The sequence below is a fragment of the Oncorhynchus keta genome, chromosome 4 (assembly GCF_023373465.1).
Source record: "Oncorhynchus keta strain PuntledgeMale-10-30-2019 chromosome 4, Oket_V2, whole genome shotgun sequence".
NCBI lineage: Eukaryota > Metazoa > Chordata > Actinopteri > Salmoniformes > Salmonidae > Oncorhynchus > Oncorhynchus keta.
The window spans coordinates 80,333,365-80,357,715 of record NC_068424.1 but is presented as its reverse complement, the minus strand read 5'-3'; the positions used below and the strand labels follow the sequence as shown (position 1 = coordinate 80,357,715).

The 24,351-nt window shown below is 44.1% G+C and overlaps 1 protein-coding gene across 1 annotated transcript in view; it reads right to left on the bottom strand.

The window, feature by feature from the left end:
* Positions 1-5,526: 5,526 nt before the first annotated feature.
* LOC118371103 (uncharacterized) overlaps positions 5,527-24,351 on the bottom strand; it is a 71,169-nt gene continuing 52,344 nt past the window's right edge. Inside the window, exons 2-3 of the mRNA XM_052517369.1 lie at positions 8,405-8,456; positions 5,527-7,422 (exon numbers count right to left, since the gene is read on the bottom strand). Of these exons, the coding sequence (XP_052373329.1) occupies positions 7,114-7,422; positions 8,405-8,456 (361 nt within the window). The 3' untranslated portion in view covers positions 5,527-7,113. The remainder of the gene's footprint in view (positions 7,423-8,404; positions 8,457-24,351) is intronic.

The following is a 24,351-nucleotide window of genomic DNA, read 5'->3' as shown; positions in this document are numbered from 1 at the left end:
TAAACCAAGCAGCCCAACACCATGTAAAGGTGGTCTCATAAACCCCAACACCATGCAGCCCAACAGCCCAACACCATGTAAAGGTGGTCTCATAAACCAAGCAGCCCAACACCATGTAAAGGTGGTCTCATAAACCAAGCAGCCCAACACCATGTAAAGGTGGTCTCATAAACCAAGCAGCCCAACACCATGTAAAGGTGGTCTCATAAACCAAGCAGCCCAACACCATGTAAAGGTGGTCTCATAAACCAAGCAGCCCAACACCATGTAAAGGTGGTCTCATAAAACCAAGCAGCCCAACACCATGTAAAGGTAGTCTCATAAACCAAGCAGCCCAACACCATGTAAAGGTGGTCTCATAAACCAAGCAGCCCAACACCATGTAAAGGTGGTCTCATAAACCAAGCAGCCCAACACCATGTAAAGGTGGTCTCATAAACCAAGCAGCCCAACACCATGTAAAGGTGGTCTCATAAACCAAGCAGCCCAACACCATGTAAAGGTGGTCTCATAAACCAAGCAGCCCAACACCATGTAAAGGTGGTCTCATAAACCAAGCAGCCCAACACCATGTAAAGGTGGTCTCATAAACCAAGCAGCCCAACACCATGTAAAGGTGGTCTCATAAACCAAGCAGCCCAACACCATGTAAAGGTGGTCTCATAAACCAAGCAGCCCAACACCATGTAAAGGTGGTCTCATAAACCAAGCAGCCCAACACCATGTAAAGGTGGTCTCATAAACCAAGCAGCCCAACACCATGTAAAGGTGGTCTCATAAACCAAGCAGCCCAACACCATGTAAAGGTGGTCTCGTAAACCAAGCAGCCCAACACCATGTAAAGGTGGTCTCATAAACCAAGCAGCCCAACACCATGTAAAGGTGGTCTCATGTGACACTTTTGGTGTTTCAGTCACCCGGAGACTAGGCCCAACAAATCCTGTTTTGAGAACACCCTCAGATTCTCTAAAAACTGGACATTGATTCACCTCAGTAGTTCCTGCTTAGTGTTCCTTAACGAAGGACTCAATGATAGGTTAACACAACAAATTGTAACTGGGACACTTTAATTGGTTGAACCAGTCTAGACCAGTTTTATCACCATAGATCTGGAGAAAACATAGTCTATCATTATCTTCATGCTGTCTGTGTTACTAGCCTGAGTACCATGCTGTTTGTGCTATCGTGCTAACAGCTTGTCATGCCAAACAACCAGTATGCTACACTAATTATATTACTTTAATGGAGACCATAGCTCTAGTAAAAAAGAAAACAACCATTCTTGCACACGGTCCTTATGCAAGCATTGTAACCAACCATGATAAATAACCCCAAAATAGAATGAGAGAACTGGTACCACAATGTGATATAGGCCTATAGAGACGAGCCTCGTCAAAATGGCCAACCAATAACATGCAGGTACTGTAATGGCAATAATAATACATGACAGCAATGCATTATTCTTACTGTAAGGCTAGGGACCTGATGTAATATCAGCCTCTAAGTAATACTAGGGACCTGATGTAATATCAGCCTCTAAGTAATACTAGGGACCTGATGTAATATCAGCCTCTAAGTAATACTAGGGACCTGATGTAATATCAGCCTCTAAGTAATACTAGGGACCTGATGTAATATCAGCCTCTAAGTAATACTAGGGACCTGATGTAATATCAGCCTCTAAGTAATACTAGGGACCTGATGTAATATCAGCCTCTAAGTAATACTAGGGACCTGATGTAATATCAGCCTCTAAGTAATACTAGGGACCTGATGTAATATCAGCCTCAAATACTAGGGATGTAATATCAGCCTGATGTAATATCAGCCTCTAAGTAATACTAGGGACCTGATGTAATATCAGCCTCTAAGTACATAGGGACCTGATGTAATATCAGCCTCTAAGTAATACTAGGGACCTGATGTAATATCAGCCTCTAAGTAACCTGACTAAGTAATACTAGGGACCTGATGTAATATCAGCCTCTAAGTAATACTAGGGACCTGATGTAATATCAGCCTCTAAGTAATACTAGGGACCTGATGTAATATCAGCCTCAGTAATACGAGGGACCTGATGTAATGTCAGCCTTTAAGTAAGGGACCTGATGTAATATCAGCCTCTAACACCCTGATGTAATATCAGCCTCTAAGTAATACTGGGACCTTGTAATATCAGCCTCTAAGTAATACTAGGGACCTGATGTAATATCAGCCTCTAAGTAATACTAGGGAGATGTAATATCAGCCTCTAAGTAATACTAGGGACCTGATGTAACCTCAGCCTCTAAGTAATACTAGGACCTGATGTAACCTCAGCCTCTATGTAAGACTAGGGGACCTGATGTAACCTCAGCCTCTATGTAATACCAAGGACCTGAATGTAATACTAGGGACTTGATATAATCTCAGCCTCTAAGTAATACCTGATGTAATATCAGCCTCTAAGTAATCAGCCTCAGCCTCTAAGTAATACAACCTGATGTAATATCAGCCTCAAGTAATACTAGGGACCTGATGTAATATCAGCCTCTATGTAATACTAGGGACCTGTAATATCAGCCTCTAAGTAATACTAGGGACCTGATGTAATATCAGGGACCTGATCAATACTAGGGACCTGATGTAATATCAGCCTCTAAGTAATACTAGGGACCTGATGTAATATCAGCCTCTAAGTAATACTAGGGACCTGATGTAATATCAGCCTCTAAGTAATACTAGGGACCTGATGTAATGTCTAAGGGACTGATGTAATATCAGCCTCTAAGAGGGACCTGATGTAATATCAGCCTCTAAGTAATACTAGGGACCTGATGTAATATCAGCCTCTAAGTAATACTAGGGACCTGATGTAATATCAGCCTCTAAGTAATACTAGGGACCTGATGTAATATCAGCCTCTAAGTAATACTAGGGACCTGATGTAATATCAGCCTCTAAGTAATACTAGGGACCTGATGTAATATCAGCCTCTAAGTAATACTAGGGACCTGATGTAATATCAGCCTCTAAGTAATACTAGGGACCTGATGTAATATCAGCCTCTAAGTAATACTAGGGACCTGATGTAATATCAGCCTCTAAGTAATACTAGGGACCTGATGTAACCTCAGCCTCTAAGTAATACTAAGGACCTGATGTAACCTCAGCCTCTATGTAAGACTAGGGACCTGATGTAACCTCAGCCTCTATGTAATACTAAGGACCTGATGTAACCTCAGCCTCTATGTAATACTTGGGACTTGATATAATCTCAGCCTCTAAGTAATACTAGGGACCTGATGTAACCTCAGCCTCTAAGTAATACTAGGGACCTGATGTAATCTCAGCCTCTAAATAAGTCCGGGGAGCTGATGTAACCTCAGCCTCTATGTAATACTAAGGACCTGATGTAACCTCAGCCTCTATGTAAGTCTAGGGACCTGATGTAACCTCAGCCTCTATGTAATACTAAGGACCTGATGTAACCTCAGCCTCTAAGTAATACTAGGCACCTGATGTAACCTCAGCCTCTATGTAATACTAAGGACCTGATTGATGTAACCTCAGCCTCTATGTAAGACTAGGGACCTGATGTAACCTCAGCCTCTAAGTAATACTAGGGACCTGATGTAATCTCAGCCTCTAAATAAGTCCGGGGAGCTGATGTAACCTCAGCCTCTATGTAATACTAAGGACCTGATGTAACCTCAGCCTCTATGTAAGTCTAGGGACCTGATGTAACCTCAGCCTCTATGTAATACTAAGGACCTGATGTAACCTCAGCCTCTAAGTAATACTAGGCACCTGATGTAACCTCAGCCTCTATGTAATACTAAGGACCTGATTGATGTAACCTCAGCCTTTATGTAAGACTAGGGACCTGATGTAACCTCAGCCTCTAAGTAATACTAGGGACCTGATGTAATCTCAGCCTCTAAATAAGGCCAGGGACCTGATGTAACCTCAGCCTCTAAGTAATACTAAGGACCTGATGTAACCTCAGCCTCTATGTAAGACTAGGGACCTGATGTAACCTCAGCCTCTAAGTAATACTAGGAACCTGATGTAATCTCAGCCTCTAAATAAGTCCAGGGACCTGATGTAACCTCAGCCTCTATGTAATACTAAGGACCTGATGTAACCTCAGCCTCTATGTAAGACTTGGGACCTGATGTAACCTCAGCCTCTAAGTAATACTAGGGACCTGATGTAACCTCAGCCTCTAAATAAGACCAGGGACCTGATGTAACCTCAGCCTCTATGTAAGACTTGGGACCTGATGTAACCTCAGCCTCTAAGTAATACTAGGGACCTGATGTAACCTCAGCCTCTAAATAAGACCAGGGACCTGATGTAACCTCAGCCTCTATGTAAGACTTGGGACCTGATGTAACCTCAGCCTCTAAGTAATACTAGGGACCTGATGTAAATCTCCACCTAAATAAGATGACTCATTTCATGTGTTCAGTCATATAGAAAAACAGGGTTCAGACCTGTTTGTTTACCCATCATGCTAACAAATTCTGTTGCTGGACTGAGACCTGTCAGTGTATCCATTCTACCAGATACTGTTGCTGGATTGAGACCTGTCGGTGTATCCATACTACCAGATACTGTTGCTGGACTGAGACCTGTCGTTGTATCCATTCTACCAAATACTGTTGCTGGACTGAGACCTGTCGGTGTATCCATCCTACCAGATACTGTTGCTGGATTGAGACCTGTCGGTGTATCCATCCTACCAGATACTGTTGCTGGATTGAGACCTGTCGGTGTATCCATTCTACCAGATACTGTTGCTGGACTGAGACCTGTCGGTGTATCCATTCTACCAGACACTGTTGCTGGACTGAGACCTGTCGGTGTATCCATACTACCAGACACTGTTGCTGGACTGAGACTTGTCGGTTTACCCATCATGCTGTCATAGCTGGTTATGCTGTCCTAACCTAACCTACTGTACTCACTCCTTTTCTCATTTCATGGGTGTAGCCCTCAGCTCCCAGACCAGGGCAGTAGAAAACCCACAAACCAACACAGACAAGAGACAGTAACACACTAGCTGCCAATATGGCGGAAGGATTTGTTTTTTTTTGGGACAAAGTATTTTTTTTTCGTCTTCCAAGCTAGCTGCCCCTTGGACAACCATTATTAAATAACTAGTTGTTTGAAAAGATCAGATGTGCTGCTTTGGACAAAGAGTATGTTAAGAATATGTTGTAGATTTTCATTTGACCTACACAAGTAAGCTACATTTAGTTCCCCTGTTAAATTATCATTGGTGAGATGTCCAATGTTTTCTTGCAAAAACATCATTAAGCTTCAACATGTAGGCCGATGTATAAATCCTTTACTTTTGCATAATTTACGTCTCAAATCTTAGATAACTTAAACCCAATAGCAGTGGGTCTTGAAGCTCTTAACAACATGAGCTGTTGTTGCGAGTGGTCAATGTGTGCTAAATAGTTAATTATATATTCTTGTTACTCTCCATGTAGATTGCAATACCTTTGAGTAAGAACAACGGACAGGGAATCAACATGGCGTTTAGTGTAAACGGAAGGTTTATTGCAAATGGACATTTTACCTGTTTCATGGACACAATACAGCAAAAATAACCAACGTTTATCAAAACAAAAACACACGCTAACAAGAGTTCTCTCTGTGAACGATGTACCCATGTCCAGGTTGCTTGGTTTCGTTTGGAGTAGGAATGAGACAAAGTCTTTGGTAGTTATAAAACACAAATGTCCAATGTGGAACTGTGTTATTCCTCTTCTGGAGATAGGCACTATAGTCATGCCATTGATTCAAGTTGAGGTTGGCATCTGAACACACAGAACATTTCTGCTAGGTCAGGATCGCATTCACAGCCTTTAGAGAAAAAATCAGCTGCTCAAATTCATCTCCAGCCCACTACTCTGAACATGTTAGTAAAATGTACAGAGCTCTAGGCATACTGGGTAGTAGATACTTCCATCCCCATAGTAAATCATTTAACTGAACAGTTACAATGCTCTTATTAACAAGTATTCCATTTTGTTCAGAATCACAAAACAAATGTGAAATAGCAGGATTTTCCCCAAAAAGCAGCACACCCCAACTGCAAAGAATACAAGTAATGATGTTCTGAATCATGATTATGTTAATCAGTTATCACCAGCGAGGTTGAGATAGAGAAGCAACAGGCCTCTCTGTCCCAGCAACAGTCCAGCATCTCCTATCACCAGAGAGGTTAAGAAAGAGAAGCAACAAGACTCTATCTCCCAGCAACAGTCCAGGATCTCCTAGATCCTCCTTCTCCTCTACTCGTTCAACTGGAGCTCCGGTTTGGTTTACTAAAGACACGTTGCTTCTTCTTAAAGAATATTGACAGAGAATATCAGTAGATGGTGTCAGGTGGAAACAGTCACAAGATGGTTGAGATATTTTCTAACTACTCAGAGCTTGTACTATCAGCAGTTAGAAGAACTCCACATGGATAGCAGGTAGCCTAGTGGTTAGAGCGTTAGGCCAGTAACTGGGAGGTTGCTGGATCAAATCCCCGAGCTGACAAGGTAAAAAATCTGTCGTTCTGCTCCTGAACAAGGGAGCTAACCCACCGTTCCCCGATAGGCCGTCATTGTAAATCAGAATTTGTTCTTAACTGACTTGCCTAGTTAAATGGGGGGGATCTAGTGGAGACTGGAGGGCCATCTGTCTTGAGAAAAGATTTCCTTTTTCCTTGGCTGGACCAGGAGAGGTATGGAGAGGCATCCCCAGGATCAGATCCCTGGGCCAGCCCCGTCTCTGAGCCCTCTCCCCCCTCTGTAGCAGGGGTGATAGAGAATGGCTGAAGGGTTGGCCCTCCTGGCCCCAGAAGGCAGGATCCTCACCTCTGTCCCAATGCAAGCGTTCTCCGGCTGGCTACATGTGAGCCCTCTCGTTTAGCGCTTTTGTCTAAAGAGAAAGAGTCTAGATGTCGTAGGACGGGCTTATCTTAGCGTATAGCTTCAGCCTATAGCCGCTATTTAGAGCGTCTTTTCGTGTGCTTTTCATCAATTGTGTGTTTCATCATCTGTTACAGACAGCTTCACTGAAGTTGGCGGCGACGATCAGTTTACAATTGGAGGTCCAAGGCAGAGCCACCTATACAGCAGAGCCAGCGCTGATGTGGCAGGACTGGTCAGGGTTATGGAGTCCCATCTGGGCCTGCTGCTGGGCCTGCTGCTGGGCCTGCTGCTGGTACTGGTTGTCCAGCCGCAGGGGGACCAGAGCGTCTGAGTCGGACGGAACCCGTTCGCGGAAGCTCTCCATCTGTTCTGGACTGGCCAGGTTCTTCAGAAGGCTGTTCTCACGTTCTAGCTGGTTGTTCTTCTCAGCCAGCTCTCTGATCTGCTCCTTGAGGATCTCCACTTCCTCCCTGACTGCATACATCAGGTGGTTCTTCACCAGATCCTAAGATAGGAGAGAAGGAATGAGATCTACTGTTAGAGATGCCTGTTTAGAGAGAGAGAGAGAGTTCGTGCAACTCATACAAACCGACCACTAATCTATCCATGTAAGGTGACTCATAGATTAAGCTTAACCTACCGTGCCTTGTAGTAAGTTGTAGAAAACATGTAGTAGTAACATGTAGTAAGATGTAGTAAGTTGTAGAAAACATGTAGTAACATGTAGTAAGTTGTAGTAACAGGTGGTAAGTAACATGTCGTAACTTGTAGTAAATTGTACTAACATGTAGTAAATTGTAGTAACATGTACATGTAGTAACGTGTAGTAACATGTAGTAACTTGAAGTAACATGTAGTAAGTAACGTGTAGTAACATGTAGTAACTTGAAGTAGCATGTAGTAAGTAACATGTAGTAACAGGTAGTAAGTAACTTGTAGTAACTTGAAGTAACATGTAGTATGTTAGTAACATGTTACTACTTACTACATGTTACTTACATGTTACTACACGTTACTTACTACATGTTACTTACTACATGTTACTTCAAGTTACTACAAGTAACATGTAGTAACAGGCCATGTGGTTACAGAGACTTGTACCCATACGACCAGGATTAAGGTTTAAAAGCTGAGATGTAAACTAAATAGATAATATAGTCTTGACTGGTGTTGTGCACATCTATAGCTTCCTCCCTGTCTGACTCAGAATGCAGCAGACAGAACATAGTCCCATGCCACATCACACGTATTGAACATGCAGTACTGTAGCCACTCAAAGCTGCAGGCACATACAGACTACCATGCTTCTGCGGTACTACAAGTATACTAGTACTAGACTGAAGCCTAGTCTACTATGATTATCAACATACAGAAAATGATGACTATGGGCAAAGTGCATGGATGTGGTGGGATATGGAATAGCGTTACTGGGCTACTATGAGTGATGATATGAACGATAAAGTGTATAATCCTGCTGATATACATACCATTGCCTGTTCTATCTTGTTGTCAATGGCAACAACGCTAGCACCCGAGGCACTGTGGAGGAGAGAAGAAGAGACGCCATGAGTCAACATATCAAATCAGAGCATTGGATCAGAAGGAACAAACTGGGGTCCTCGTAAGTACCGGCAGGTTATGATGTTCTCCTACAGATGCTGGCACCAGAATAACTTATTTTGAGTCTTTTGAGATTCAATTGCCACGTGATGCCATCATCACAAATGTTTACTTAATTTGTGTTTAGGCTAAACCTATTTGAGATTGGGCATGTGTATGACAAACCAGCATGCCTGCCTACCAATGTCCTACAATTCAGGCTTCTTTTTTGTTGTTGCAACCAAGCTAGCTAGATACATTGTTGCGCGCTGCAAACTTTGACATGAAATTGATTACATTGTATCGATATTGTTTCAAGATACTCCACTTTTATGCGTTTGAAAATGCACCCTTAGGAGACACGCGGCGGGTTGGAGTCAAATTGCATTACTCAAAGTCTGCACAGCAGAAGACATTTATAATACGGTGTTTACAATTGTATCATAACGGATACCAGCATAACCATTCTTTGCTTAATCTATTTGTAAAGGAAGAAACATGACTATGTCGAATTATAACAATTTAGATGAAATATTTGAATGAAATATAAAACGCACAAATGACACATCAATAACACACAAAATCCAGAGCGGGTTTTTCTATTTACCTGTTGTCAAGTTTTACAGACACCACATCTCCTCCTACTAACGAGGAGAAGAAGGAGATGCTGAAGTTATGCAACTGATAGACAGCAACCTCCATTGGCGTTTTGAAGATCTCCGTACTCAAATTTAGCAGCAGACTCGTTTGGATAATGCTTCTCGCCACGTTTGCGATTGGTTGAGTAGATAAATCTACCTATCTAGATACAATTTCTAGGTTACTGTATTCAGATTAAATCACTCGACTGACTCGATTCGGTTGCTTCTGTGGTGAATTGAGTTGAGTATAGTGCGGTAGGTTAATGCCAGTGATGTGAGCCACGTTATGTTTCAGCGAATGTGTCTATTTCTGCAACCGGCGGCGCTTATAACCGAACTGTGTTCTGACGTCATCTGACGCGGGGGATAATTTATGCAAATACGCCTTATGGCATGATTTCCCCTCTGCCCCCTTATTGAACTCATACAAACACAATAAGCGCCTAGTTGACCCGGAGCGGAGAACCAATCCGTTTACACCCTGAAGCAAACAGGCAACAACAACAAAAAACGGCACAAAAAAAAAAGTGTGTGCTTGTGGGTTTTCCCCCGCGCATTTCTTTTGAGTGAACGGGTTTTGGTTTGCATGACATGTCATATGCAGACTAGGAATTACTGTTGGTTTGGTTGTTTTCGTTGTTGTTTTGCATCAACTGATAATATTTTTTAAGGAAACGCTACAACGGAATTGTGTAGAATTATTATCGGCCTAGTTCATTCTATTATATTGCTCTTTTTCATTAAATTATTAATTTGTCAGGGACCACGTGCAACAGTGAAGCGAGATTATGAAACAGATAGCCTATAGAGGCAAACTAGAATCTGGATGTATTGAATGCATTAATAATGAAGGCATTATTGGTTTATAACAGGATGTCTACATAATGTTTATGGTTTTGAGTCGGTGTTATCTGCAGGTGCAATAGTAGAAGACATTGCAGTATGTTGCAAACAGACATCTTGGGGAAGCCCTTTCTCCTTAATAAGGGTACATTTCCACACACTGCAAGGCTCTGGTAATTTTCCTTCCTCTCCTCTAGAGCTCTGCTACCACCTGCTGGCGAGAGTTGAAATTTAACTTCTTCAGAAATAACATTTTACAGGCGTCGTATCTTTGGAGAACTCGTAACTAGTCTACTTGGTGAGCATTTAGGATTTTGATGCACGGAATTTAAAAAAATATTATAATTAATTTGTAATATGTAATGTGGTTTTGTTGTCCTAAAGTAAGTTGTACCGTACTCCATTTTGTGAGGAAAGAATTCATTATTCTTTAACCCATCGGATCCAATTAGCAAGGTGAGACTCCAGTTTGGTCTGGACACGAACCAGATCTCACAGAGCCTTGTTGAATGTATTAGTATCAATAGTACTTGTCACTTGTGATTTTACACTGTGCTGTGGAGCTGCCAGGCAGGGCTGTAGCAAGTGGCTAGACTGCAACCCAAGAGGCACCCTATTCCCCATTTAGTGCACTACTTTTGACCTTGGGTCCATAGGGTAGTGCACTACTTTGGACCTGGGGCCCATAGGGTAGTGCACTACTTTGGACCTGGGGCCCATAGGGTAGTGCACTACTTTGGACCTGGGGCCCATAGGGTAGTGCACTACTTTGGACCTGGGGCCCAAAGAGTAGTGCATAGGGAGTAAAGTGCCAGTTGGGAAGAGTATTACACCTATTGTCTCTGGTTGGAAAATCTCTGGGTGTTAGTCACAGTGGTCATGCCTTAGTACTTTTCAAAAAAGTGTATTGTACTGTTTCCTATCTAAATACTGGGGGGAGAGAGAGAGAGAGGGGGACGTGGAGAGAGAGAGAGAGAGAGAGAGAGAGAGAGAGAGAGAGAGAGAGAGAGAGAGAGAGACAGGGAGAGAGAGAGAGAGAGAGGGGGAGGGACATGGAGAAAGATAGAGAGAGAGAGAGACAGAAGTACCACTAACCATGACAATGTCAACAAAGTACTGGTATTTGAACAACAATGTTTGGCCATGTTATATTAACCCGAGTCCTCCTACTGTTCATTTTCTCCTCAGCCATACTACCCTCAGTCCTCTTATCGTTTATATGCTATAAGGGAAACTGTCAGCCAGTGTCCATTGAGCTAAGTGTGCTCCAGCCTAAAGGGTCCAGCAGGATATATGACTCATTACAGTCCCGCAAATGGAACCATATTCCCCCATAATGCACTATTTATGACCAGGGCACAAAGCACTCTGGTCATAAATAGAGAACTTTACAGGGAAAAGGGTGCCATTTGGTACACACCCTGGATATGAGTCATGATACAACCAATTAGGCGTTGAACCAGACTTTCCATCAGATGTCCTGGTCTGAGAGCCAAACAAAACACATTCTAACAGATTTACTCTCTCTGTATCTCTCATCTGGATCCCCATGGTGACCTCCTGAGGCACATGGCTTTGGATCTCCATGGTGACCTCCAGAGGCCAAAGGCTTTGGATCCCCATGGTGACCTCCAGAGGCACAAGGCTTTGGATCCCCATGGTGACCTCCAGAGGCCCAAGGCTTTGGATCCCCATGGTGACCTCCAGAGGCCCAAGGCTTTGGATCCCCATGGTGACCTCCAGAGGCCCAAGGCTTTGGATCCCCATGGTGACCTCCAGAGGCCCAAGGCTTTGGATCCCCATGGTGACCTCCAGAGGCCCAAGGCTTTGGATCCCCATGGTGACCTCCAGAGGCCCAAGGCTTTGGATCCCCATGGTGACCTCCAGAGGCCCAAGGCTTTGGATCCCCATGGTGACCTCCAGAGGCCCAAGGCTTTGACATTGTACTTCCCTAATTACTACACTACTTTTTCCCAGCACAGGGCTTTGTTCAAAAGTAGTGCACTGTTATATTTAGGATGTAGTCTACAGTATGTATTCACCTCTGTAGCCCAGAGGGAATTAGGAGTTTTAAATTATGTGCATAATAGACAGACAGACCATTCAATAGACAGACAGACCTATACCCAGGTCAATTGACTGACAACACATCCTTATTTACAGCAACGTTCTTGGGAATAGTTACAGGGGAGAGGAGGGGGGATGAATGAACCAATTGGAAGTTGGGGATGATTAGGTGGCCATGATGGTATGAGGGCCAGATTGGGACTTTAGCCAGGACACCAGGGTTAACACCCCTACTCTTACGATAAGTGCCATGAGATCTTTAGTGACCACAGAGTCAAGACACCCGTTTAACGTCCCGTCCGAAAGACGGCACCCGACACCGGGCAATGTCCCCAATCACTGCCCTGGGGCATTGGGATATTATACTTTATTTTAGGCCAGAGGAAAGAGCACCTCCTACAGGTCCTCCAACACCACTTCCAGCAGCACCTGGTCTCCCATCCAGGGACCGACCAGAACCAACCCTGCTTAGCTTCAGGGCCAGCCAGCCATCAGTGGGATAGCAGGGTGGTCTCCCATGCAGAGAATAGCAGGGGATGCAGGGTGGTAATGCAGAACCAACCCTGCTTACTGCAGCTTCAGAGGCAAGCCAGCAGTGGGATACAGGGTGGTGGTATGCTGCTGAGTGGGATACAGGGTGGTAAGCCTATATGATGCAGAGAATAGCAGTGGGATTCAGGGTGGTAATGCTGCTGACGCTAAGCCTCTACGATGCAGAGAATAGCAGTGGGATGCAGGGTGGTATGCTGCTGACGCTAAGCCTCTAAGCAGAGAATAGCTCTACGATGCAGAGAAGAGAATAGCAGTGGGATGCAGGGTGGTATGTTGATGCAGAGAATAGCAGTGGGATGCAGGGTGGTATGCTGCTGAAGCCTCTACGATGCAGAGAATAGCAGTGGGATGCAGGGTGGTAATGCTGCTGACGCTAAGCCTCTACGATGCAGAGAATAGCAGTGGGATTCAGGGTGGTAATGCTGCTGACGCTAAGCCTCTACGATGCAGAGAATAGCAGTGGGATTCAGGGTGGTATGCTGCCTGATGCAGAGAATAGCAGCCTATATGATGCAGAGAATAGCAGTGGGATGCAGGGTGGTATGCTGCTGACGCTTAAGCCTCTACGATGCAGAGAATAGCAGTGGGATGGGATGCAGGGTGGCCTATGCAGAGAATAGCAGTGGGATGCTGCTGACGCTAAGCCTCTACGATGCAGAGAATAGCAGTGGGATGCAGGGTGGTATGCTGCTGACGCTAAGCCTCTACAGATGCAGAGAATAGCAGTGGGATGCAGGGTGGTAATGCTGCAGTGGGATGAGGGTGGTAATGCTGCTGAGCCCTCTACGATGCAGAGAATAGCAGTGGGATGCAGGGTGGTAATGCTGCTGACGCTAAGCCTCTACGATGCAGAGAATAGCAGTGGGATTCAGGGTGGTAATGCTGCTGACGCTAAGCCTCAGAGAATACAGTGGGATGCAGAGAATAGCAGTGGGATGCAGGGTGGTAATGCTGCTGACGCTAAGCCTCTACGATGCAGAGAATAGCAGTGGGATGCAGGGTGGTAATGCTGCTGACGCTAAGCCTCTACGATGCAGAGAATAGCAGTGGGATGCAGGGTGGTAATGCTGCTGACGCTAAGCCTCTACGATGCAGAGAATAGCAGTGGGATGCAGGGTGGTATGCTGCGGACGCTAAGCCTCTACGATGCAGAGAATAGCAGTGGGATGCAGGGTGGTAATGCTGCTGACGCTAAGCCTCTACGATGCAGAGAATAGCAGTGGGATGCAGGGTGGTATGCTGCTGACGCTTAAGCCTCTACGATGCAGAGAATAGCAGTGGGATACAGGGTGGTAATGCTGCTGACGCTAAGCCTCTACGATGCAGAGAATAGCAGTGGGATGCAGGGTGGTAATGCTGTTGACGCTAAGCCTCTACGATGCAGAGAATAGCAGTGGGATGCAGGGTGGTAATGCTGCTGACGCTAAGCCTCTACGATGCAGAGAATAGCAGTGGGATGCAGGGTGGTAATGCTGCTGACGCTAAGCCTCTACGATGCAGAGAATAGCAGTGGGATGCAGGGTGGTATGCTGCTGACGCTTAAGCCTCTACGATGCAGAGAATAGCAGTGGGGTGGTATGCAGGGATGGAGAATAATGCTGGTAATGCTGCTGACGCTAAGCCTCTACGATGCAGAGAATAGCAGTGGGATGCAGGGTGGTAATGCTGCTGACGCTAAGCCTCTACGATGCAGAGAATAGCAGTGGGATGCAGGGTGGTAATGCTGCTGACGCTAAGCCTCTACGATGCAGAGAATAGCATAAATGCATGGACTGACAAGTGGGAGTGAGACATACAATGAAAACCAAATCACAAGCCATCAGTTTGTCACTCAGAGAAGAGGGGAGATGTCTCTGACAGACTCTTCTTCTCTGTAAAAACAATGTGTGTTCTTCACCCATAGACAATGGATCCACTGTCCTACTGGCAACAAAACAAGGGTCTAAGAAAGAATGATAATGACAGTTGTTCCCTTATCAAACAGAATGATTCAGTATTTTATATACAGACGTAAGTATTTTACTACAACATACATCCAGACTTCCAGACCAATTTGATTAAATGTTACAGAGGAGTATAACTTCCCCAGTGTTTATTAACCTGTTACAAATCAACCAAATGTCAACCTGCCCTACTATTCCTGCCTGTCCCTGTACCTCCTCAACAAACCAACCAATCACCTTTCTCCTGACAACGTAATGACAACATTCAACCATCCACACACCGTGTTCCCGAACACCCTCCGGACCACGCTCTGAAAACGCTCTGTGCTCCGACTACCACTTACCGCCGATACCCCCTCTGGGACAGACTAGGTGAGTAGGGGGGTTGGTAGTGGTAGTTCATGGCTCTCGCAACGCTGCTCAGACGTCTCTGTGCCTGCAGTGGGGCTGGGATGGCAGCAGGCGGCTCGGCTAGTCGCTGGATGGTTTGCTGGGCTGGCCCAGGGGATGGGAGAGGTGGTCTGCTTCTGGCCTGGCGAGGGAGTGGGACAACGCAGGGACGCGACCAACAGGCTCCCATTCCAACGACCAACAAACGAATGAGAGGATAGTGGAGAGATGCTTTCACTGTTCTGTTATTCACTGTTGTTTCTGTTTCTTCAGCGATCTCTCTCTCTCTCTCTCTCTCTCTCTCAAAACACAAAGAGACAAACTGACGAGGATACCTCTGGAGGTGGGCCAGGGCCTACACACAACGCAACACATAGTGGCATTCGTCATGTGATTTTCCAAGGCCGTATTAGGCCCATACCATCGGCAACCATTGTCACTCAACAGCTGTCCATGCACAGAATATGAACCTCATTCACAAACGAGGGGGGAAATTCTTTAAATTGAAACATTTCTCAATTGATTACTGATGGAATCATTCCGGAATCTCGTCCATAATAAGACACTAGTCTTCCATTGTTCTGTGACATGGAACACGAAGCCAACCTCGTCTTACCTACGGTATGTTCTTATGTCAAAACGTCTTGAGGTTTCTCAACAAATGAGTCAATCCAGTTAATTTGGCAGTCTTTTGTACCTGGGCAAAATGCTAAAATAAATATTGAGAGATACATAGTGTACTGTAGACCTGTTACAGTCGTTGTTCACATTTAAAACAAGTTGAAGCAGGATATCATGTTGAAAACAAAAGGCATCACATTACATAAGGTTTGAAGATGAAACGTGTCCAGTATTAGTCCATAGAGTAGCTGTAGAAACCGCTGACTGAGCTGTTGCAAGTCAACAAGACTTTCATTTCATACCTAGTGTCACGCCCTGACCTTTATAGTTCTCTATATTTTCTTTATTATGTTGGTTAGGTCAGGGTGTGACAAGGGGTGATTTGCTGTGTTTTTACCCTGTCTAGGGTTTATGTATGTTTATGGGGTTGTATTCTTGCCTAGGTGTTTTATATGTCTACAGTTGCCTAGATAGGTTCTCAATTAGAGGCAGCTGTTCATCGTTGTCTCTGATTGGGAACCATATTTAGGCAGCCATATTCCTTGGGTAATTTGTGGGTGATTGTCTATATATTAGTTGTCTGTGTCTGCACTTATTCTGTACAACGTCACGTTTTTGTAAGTTTGTTGAAGTGTTCTTCGTTTCATGAAAATAGAAGATGTATTCACATCCCGCCGCGCCTTGGTCTCATCGCGATAACGAACGTGACACCTGGCTAGATAGAGATTTGACACATCACTCTGAATGATGATGATCCCACATTGTGATCCCACAAAGCCAACACAATGCAGACTAATTAAACAGACATACATACAGATATGTCCTGACATGGTGGGAACACAGAGACAGATCAATGGTAACAACCTGAAACCAGCCAATCTCATCTCCCTGTTAAATCCTTCTCTCTGTCGCTGGTCCGTCAATACGGCTGGGAACAGTCCTTGTAATTTGTCCTCTAAACTCTACGAATGTATGCCAAATGGCACCCTATTCCCTATATAGTGCACTTCTTTTGACCAGAGTCCTATGGAAGATGTCCAAAAGTAGTGACACTATATAGAGAATAGGGAGCCATTTGGGACGCAAAACCACTGTCAACTCCCTGGTAAATTCTACCAGGACGTCAGGGCAGAACACTGGAGTTCTGGGCAGCTCAATGACAGCTGATCCTGCTCCCTTTGTAGAACTCATGGAATTAGAATCAATTCCGAATTAGAATAGAATGAGAAGTCGTTTCTACGATGAGTTCTAGAGCCCTTCTCAGAGACAGGGCCATAATGAGGAGTATTAGTTGATAAGAGAGAGAGACATTAAACACGAAGAGACTGTCACCACCAGAGGGAGTCTGATTACCAACTAGGACATACAGCATCTTTCATGGGAGTGGACCCATCCTGATATCTGTAGACGTTAGTAGATATTATCTAATAGATAACGTTTCTAAGAAGTGGGAAACATCGAGGCCATTCAAATTCCATGGTTCACTTGGGCAGATGGCCAGGTGTAGCCTACTCAACGCGGCCACACAAGGTGATTCTTCATCTGCTTGCCAAAGTGGCAACCTATTCCCTATACAGTGCACTACTTTTGACCATGGCCTATAGGTCTCTGGTGAAAAATAGAGCACTATGTAGGGAATAGGGTGCCACTTGGCCTGCAGATCACGTGTCTGATGACCTATATGCGACTAACTAACATGTATATTGTGCTGCTGGAGGCCCAGAGATCAATGAGCCTTACAGAAAAAACACATCTATTATTCTGTTTTAGTTGCGCCCACGCCACTCTTTTACTGTCATGTCATTATATAGTCAGGTCTCCTCTGCAGCTCTCGTCTCCTCACACCATCCATGTGTTAACCTGTTATCTGGTGCCACTGAAGAGACGCTTATATACATTTGATTAAATTTGATTTATATAAGTCGGCTAGTTGAATAATTACAAGACCGGCAGACAGACAAGACAGACACCGTGCAGTGTTTTCACTAGCGGAATGGGGCTATGTTGGACCCCCCCGTGGTCTATACCTGAGTGAGTTAGGAGTGAGTGTTCCAGAATATTAGACGAGACAGTGAGCCGTTCTGGTTGGTGGAACATCTTTGCTAACAACGCCCAAGTCGCTTTTTTACAAGCGACACAGTCTAGGTGGTGTCTGGTTACACAGCAACCTCGACAAGCCACCCAGTCCACATTATAGATGCCCTGCCACAGCCTCCACACATGGAAACACATACAACGGGCCAGGTGGAGTGTGTCAGGTTGCCATTCGATGACATTTAAAGACAAAATAGTACACTTTATTTAGCTGATTTGTGAATTCAATGAACAGTTCAACACCAGCAGAAAGGGACACCTTGTTGACACGCACAAGCATGTATGCTCACACACACACACACACACACACACACACACACAGAGACACAGACACAGACACACACACACACACACACACACACACACACACACAACACACACACACACACACAACCACCCCACAACCCCCTGCAAACACACACACACAAACACCCCACTGACCCCCTCCCCTTACAAACACACACGCACACATGCATGGTGAGACTGTATTGATAACTAACATGGTCCCTATGAGACAGTATTGATAACTAACATGGTTCCTATGAGACAGTATTGATAACTAACATGGTCCCTATGAGACAGTATTGATAACTAACATGGTTCCTATGAGACAGTATTGATAACTAACATGGTCCCTATGAGACAGTATTGATAACTAACATGGTCCCTATGAGACAGTATTGATAACTAACATGGTCCTTATGAGACAGTATTGATAACTAACATGGTCCCTATGAGACAGTATTGATAACTAACATGGTCCCTATGAGACAGTATTGATAATCTAACATGGTCCCTATGAGACAGTATTGATAACTAACATGGTCCCTATGAGACAGTATTGATAACTAACATGGTCCCTATGAGACAGTATTGATAACTGGACATGGTCCCTATGAGACAGTATTGAGAACTAACATGGTCCCTATGAGACAGTATTGATAACCTCTAATTGACATGGTCCCTATGAGACAGTATTGATAACTAACATGGTCCCTATGAGACAGTATTGATAACTAACATGGTCCCTATGAGACAGTATTGATAACTAACATGGTCCCTATGAGACAGTATTGATAACTAACATGGTTCCTATGAGACAGTATTGATAACTAACATGGTCCCTATGAGACAGTATTGATAACTAACATGGTCCGTATGAGACAGTATTGATAACTAACATGGTCCCTATGAGACATTGACAGTGGAGTCACTCCCCTCTACATTGACAGTGGAGTCACTCTCCTCTACATTGACAGTGGAGTCACTCTCCTCTACATTGACAGTGGAGTCACTCTCCTCTACATTGACAGTGGAGTCACTCTCCTCTACATGGACAGTGGAGTCACTCTCCTCTACATGGACAGTGGAGTCACTCTCCTCTACATGGACAGTGGAGTCACTCTCCTCTACATGGACAGTGGAGTCACTCTCCTCTACATGGACAGTGGAGTCACTCTCCTCTACATTGACAGTGGAGTCACTCTCCTCTACATGGACAGTGGAGTCACTCTCCTCTACATGGACAGTAGAGTCACTCTCCTCTACATTGACAGTGGAGTCACTCCCCTCTACATGGACAGTGGAGTCACTCTCCTCTACATTGACAGTGGAGTCACTCTCCTCTACATTGACAGTGGAGTCACTCTCATCTACATTGACAGTGGAGTCACTCTCCTCTACATTGACAGTGGAGTCACTCTCCTCTACATGGACAGTAGAGTCACTCTCCTCTACATTGACAGTGAAGTCACTCTCCTCTACATTGACAGTGGAGTCACTCTCCTAAACATGGACAGTGGAGTCACTCTCCTAAACATGGACAGTGGAGTCACTCTCCTAAACATGGACAGTGGAGTCACTCTCCTCTACATTGACAGTGGAGTCACTCTCCTCTACATTGACAGTGAAGTCACTCTCCTAATCATTGACAGCGGTGTCACTGCAAAGCATGGCAACTGGATCTGAAAACATGAAAAGCTGAAATGTAATGGCCTTCAGCCTTCCTCCTCGGGAAGCGTCTTCGTGGTGTTCTGAATGAAAGACACGAGCTGCCTTGAGTTGAGTCATGTACCAGAACAACAAGGCTTACAGAGGTCAAAGCCACCCGTTTGTGTTTGTCTGTTCACACACAGTACAGATTTACCTCAGATGTGGACGTCTTCTCTGAACACTAGGCTTCACAAGTGCTGACATCATAGTGAGTGGTACAAAGTGTGCTAAGACCATCAAGACCTGTCTCTCTACCGGTCCCTCTCTACTCTATACTGGTCCCTCTCTACTCTATACCGGTCCCTCTCTACTCTATACCGGTCCCTCTCTACTCTATACCGGTCCCTCTCTACTCTATACCGGTCCCTCTCACTCTATACCGGTCCCTCTCTACTCTATACCGGTCCTCTCTACTCTATACCGGTCCCTCTCTACTCTATACCGGTCCCTCTCTACTCTATACCGGTCCTCTCTACTCTATACCGGTCCCTCTCTACTCTATACCGGTCCCTCTCTACTCTATACCGGTCCCTCACTACTCTATACCGGTCCCTCACTACTCTATACCGGTCCCTCTCTACTCTATACCGGTCCCTCTCTACTCTATACCGGTCCCTCACTACTCTATACCGGTCCCTCTCTACTCTATACCGGTCCCTCTCTACTCTATACCGGTCCCTCTCTACTCTATACCGGTCCCTCTCTACTCTATACCGGTCCCTCTCTACTCTATACCGGTCCCTCACTACTCTATACCGGTCCCTCACTACTCTATACCGGTCCCTCTCTACTCTATACCGGTCCCTCTCTACTCTATACCGGTCCCTCACTACTCTATACCGGTCCCTCTCGATCTCTATACTGACTCTTTGTTGCATTTGTTTTCAGAGTTGGTGTATATTTTGTAAAGTACACTGCAACGTTATAACAATCAATGAACCACCTCTGTTTCATTAATTTGGAGAAAAAATGAACACCCTATTCCACCAGACCCCAGTAGCCTACAGATGTGAGGTTGTGCCCGATCTCCTTCCATCCTACCCTCTAGTAGGATATCTCTTAACAGCTGTGACCTGTGACATGACGACTAGGACAGGGCAGGACTGAGACTGAAGGATCCCCATCTGGTCTGTCTCTTTCTAGTCAGCAGAAGATCTAGATCAAACCATCTGACAAAGACAAAAAAACTATTCATCAATGTCAGTGTATTGTCTGGATGGAACAATCCCAGGGTTTCCCCTTGGTACTGACTGGCTCATGTGTCATCACTACAACCTTACCACAGGAGGCTGCTGAGGGGAGAATGGCTTATATTAAGGGAGCCACTACAATCTCACAATCGGGCCAATAAAATTCATGAATCTGTCCCATTCTAGCAAGTTCCAATCTACCTCTGTGTCCTGTAATAAGTTACGTGACATCTTATTATCTCGGATAAACACCACCTCAGGTCACGACAGATTGGACGCTAAGCTGGCTAAAGAAATTGTTGATTTCATTATCACACCTCTTGACCACATTTTCAATCTATCATTTGCTAAGGGCATTGTGCCCTATGAACTAAAAATGGCCAAAAGTTTTCCAATTCATAAAGTAGATTTTTTTTTTATTACCAATTTTGCAGTCTTCCTCAACCATTTTAGAGAAGCTTGCATATAACAGATGAATAAAATATCAAACATCAGTATGGCTTCAGAAAAATTTCACTCGACTTATTTAATTGAGGAAATACATAAGGAAAATGATCGCATTCAGTATTTTTCTGGATCTCTCAAAAGCATTCGGGAGATTAAGTGTGGTGTGCCGCAGGGATCAATTCTTGGTCCCCTATTATTTCTGATCTTGTTACGGTTTTCTAATGGTGAAGGAGAGTCGGACCAAACTGCAGCGTGTATATTGCGATCCATGTTTAATCAAATAAACGTAACACGAATCAATACAAAAAAACTCAACAAAACAATAAATGTAATGAAAACCGAAACAGCCTAAACTGGTGCAAACTAACATAGAATAAGGACATCAAGACACTCAGGACAGTAAGGACAATCACGCACAACACAACCAAAGAATATGGCTGCCTAAATATGGTTCCCAATCAGAGACAACGATAAACACCTGCCTCTGATTGAGAACCACTTCAGACAGCCATAGACTTACCTAGAACACCCCACTAAGCTACAATCCCACTATCTACACACCACATACAAAAACCCATGTCACACCCTGGCCTGACCAAATACATGAAGATAAACACAAAATACTTCGACCAGGGCGTGACAGATCTATTTAAATTATCTGCCTAAAGCATCCAAAGTGCTCTCCCAGATCTCACAGAGACCTCAATTATCATATTAATATTGTTCATGATAAACTGCAATATCTCCAAGTGATTTAAAATCAACAAATTGTAATTTAATTTATTATTTGGTCCAAGAACAGAGAATCCAATCCAGACTATATAAGGGTCCATATTGATAATATACCTTTTGATTAGGGAAAGGGAAAGGGGGGATACCTAGTCAGTTGTAAAACTGAATGAACATCCACGTCTTCGGTGGGTTAACTGCTTTGCTCAGGGGCAGTACGACAGATTTTTATCTTGTCAGCTCAGGGATTCGATCCAGCAAACTTTCGGTTACTGGCCCAACGCTCTAAGCCTGTACAACATACTTTCTTGGTGAATCCAATCCAGACTATGTAGGGGTCCATATTAATAATATCCAAGTTTATCAAGCCTGTACAACACACTTTCTTGGTCTTTTTATTGATGATAAATTGTCATGGAAACCACACATAACGACAATAACCTCTTAAGATCACGAAAAATAATCACAGCTTCTGTAACATTACATGGACCAGCACATAACATACCAAACTACTATCAATCTATCGCCTGCAGAAACCATCAGTAATAATAACATCATCTGGTGGTTTGAGAGACCATTCAGCAGTTACTTTTCAAACAATTAGGACTCCTGAATATTTATCAAATGAATTATCTTCAAGTTGTTCAATTTGTTTACAGCTCTTTAAATCAATTATTACAATCTTTCTTCAAAAACAACTATTTCACAACCACATATGAATTCCATAACTACTCAATAAGAAACAGACAACAGCTACGCCCGCACACATTCAACAACAACCACTTCTCAATTCAATCACCTAAAGAGGCCCTATGATCTGGAACTCACTCCCTTCCTGGTTTTGCCAAACTCTCCCCATCATTGTTTCAAACATGTTGTAACTGTCCATTACAGCTCTACACCCCCAGTTGTAACTGTCCATTACAGCTCTACACCCCCAGTTGTAACTGTCCATTACAGCTCTACACCCCCAGTTGTAACTGTCCATTACAGCTCTACACCCCCAGTTGTAACTGTCCATTACAGCTCTTCACCCCCAGTTGTAACTGTCCATTACAGCTCTACACCCCCAGTTATAACTGTCCATTACAGCTCTACACCTCCATTTTATTTTATATGACCTCTTTTACCAGACTTTATTTTCCCTAACAATAAATGTATCAGCCCCTACAAAAGGATGCGTTATTTATTATCCACGTAATAATCAACATTTCCTGTTGCTGCAGGATTCTTTTCCTGCCCTAGAAAACTTTCTCAAATGAATATGCTACATCTGTAGTGCACTATATAGGGAATAAGGTGCCATTTCGGAGGCATACAATATACTGTAGCTGCTATGATTGTCATTGTCTTTTCCCTACCAACTGAGAGCATTTGTCCCCAAGGTGAAACAGAAGCCATGGACTGGAGGGAGCCCAAACGACAAATGAGCTCAATGAGATTTAAATCATATTACCATCCGTCTACAGTACCACAATGATTATAATAATTGCAACAAATTGAGTCAGTCCTTTCCCGATCCAATGTGGACGTGTTCCGATTAACAAGGAAGTCACCGTCGTTGATGATGACATTTTTACTGTGACCCAAACAGCACACGATTCCCTATATAGTACACTACTTTTCTCCAGGGCCCATAGGACACTGGTCAAAAGTAGTGCACTAAACAGGGAATAGACTTCCATTTGGGACTCCGTTGGTGAAATTTTATCAGCAAAATTGAATTGTGGGTTTTATCTGCATCAATTTCTCATTTACAAATGTAATTGTCTGGCAGTAAATTAGGTAAAGAGCTTCATCATAGGATGAGATTCAATGAGATGTGGTGTCCAGGGCACAGCTGGGGGCTGAGGGGGGTCTATAACAAGTGGAAACAGTGAGATGACAGAACTCTGCAGGCTATCTCTGTAGCAGATTGCAACTCCACCCCCTTCGGCAGTTCTATCTTCGTGGAAGTTGGGGATGGAAATTTCAGAATTTTTGGTGGCCTTCCTACGCCAGGATTCAGACACGGCTAGGACATCAGGGTTAGCAGAGTGTGCTAAAGCAGTGAGTAAAACAAACTTAGGGAGGAGGTTTCTGATGTTAACAAGCATGAAACCAAGTCTTTTATGGTTACAGAAGTCAACAAATGATAGCGCCTGGGGAACTGGAGTGGAACTGGGGCTTTGGGGCCTGGGTTAACCTGTACATCACCAGAGGAACAGAGGAGGAGTAGGATAAGGGTACTTCTAATGGCTATAAGAACTGGTTGTCTAGTGATTTGGGGACAGAGAATAAAAGAAGCAGATTTCTGGGCGTGGTAGAATAGATTCAAGGAATAATT